The 867-nt window shown below is 46.3% G+C and overlaps 1 protein-coding gene across 1 annotated transcript in view; it reads left to right on the top strand.

Moving 5' to 3' along the window:
• LOC119591778 (synaptotagmin-10-like) overlaps positions 1–867 on the top strand; it is a 54,479-nt gene that overhangs the window by 52,057 nt on the left and 1,555 nt on the right. The window contains exon 7 of the mRNA XM_037940522.1: positions 94–216. Coding sequence (XP_037796450.1) covers positions 94–216 — 123 coding nt within the window. The remainder of the gene's footprint in view (positions 1–93; positions 217–867) is intronic.

The following is an 867-nucleotide window of genomic DNA, read 5'->3' as shown; positions in this document are numbered from 1 at the left end:
TTAGTAACATCACACATCCTGAAAAAGCCCCTAAAGCGTAACAACTTTACTATCCCGCTAGATGTTGTCCATGGCCCTTGACTGTCGGTGAAGATTGACCGGTTCCTCTGACCCGTACATCAAGGTCTACCTCCTTCCCGATCGCAAAAAGAAATTCTGCACGAAGGTTCATCGCCGCAACTTGAACCCCGAGTTTAATGAGGTGTTCGTCTTCAGGTAAGGAGGACACGTGGGGAGGAGGGGGAGGTGGGAGGAGGGGGGGAGAAGGGAAGGGGAGGGAGGGATGAGGGGGAGGGGTGTGGAAGAGGAGAATAAGGGAGAAGGGAGAAAGATAGTGGTGTGAGAGGAGGAGAATAGGCGAAACAGGAGAGGGAAAGATGAACTGAAGGGATGAGGGGAAGGGAAAGGGGAGGGAAGAGATGGAACGGAGAGGTAGAAGGTTAGAGATCAGGCGAAGAAGAGGGAGGAAAGGTAGAAAAAAGAGACAGCGAAGAGTACTGGAGAAGTAAAAGATAGAGGAAGGGAAGGAAAGCAGAGCTAGAGACGGAGAGAATGGAAGAGAGAAAGAGAGGAGGAGGAGAGGAAGAGTGGAAGGGGAAGAAGAGGAGCGGAAATAGTTAGAGGAAGGCGAATGTTGTCATCCGAGAATTTTATGGCAGTTTTATGGCCTCGATATACATTTTCATAGATTATCCTGACGTATCATATTTTTTTTCGTTTTATAATCCTCAACTTATATATTCTCTAGCATAGAAATGTTAGTTCTGTCACACTATAAAATAAAAATATAGCAAGACCCGGGATTAAGCCCCCAGAGACAAGCACTTTAGATTGTGAATTTCAACTTCTATAAGACGATGATTGCAA

Source organism: Penaeus monodon, chromosome 29 (genome assembly GCF_015228065.2).
Source record: "Penaeus monodon isolate SGIC_2016 chromosome 29, NSTDA_Pmon_1, whole genome shotgun sequence".
Lineage (NCBI taxonomy): Eukaryota > Metazoa > Arthropoda > Malacostraca > Decapoda > Penaeidae > Penaeus > Penaeus monodon.
Note: the sequence above shows the minus strand (reverse complement) of the source record. Positions and strands in the feature narration are given on the sequence as shown.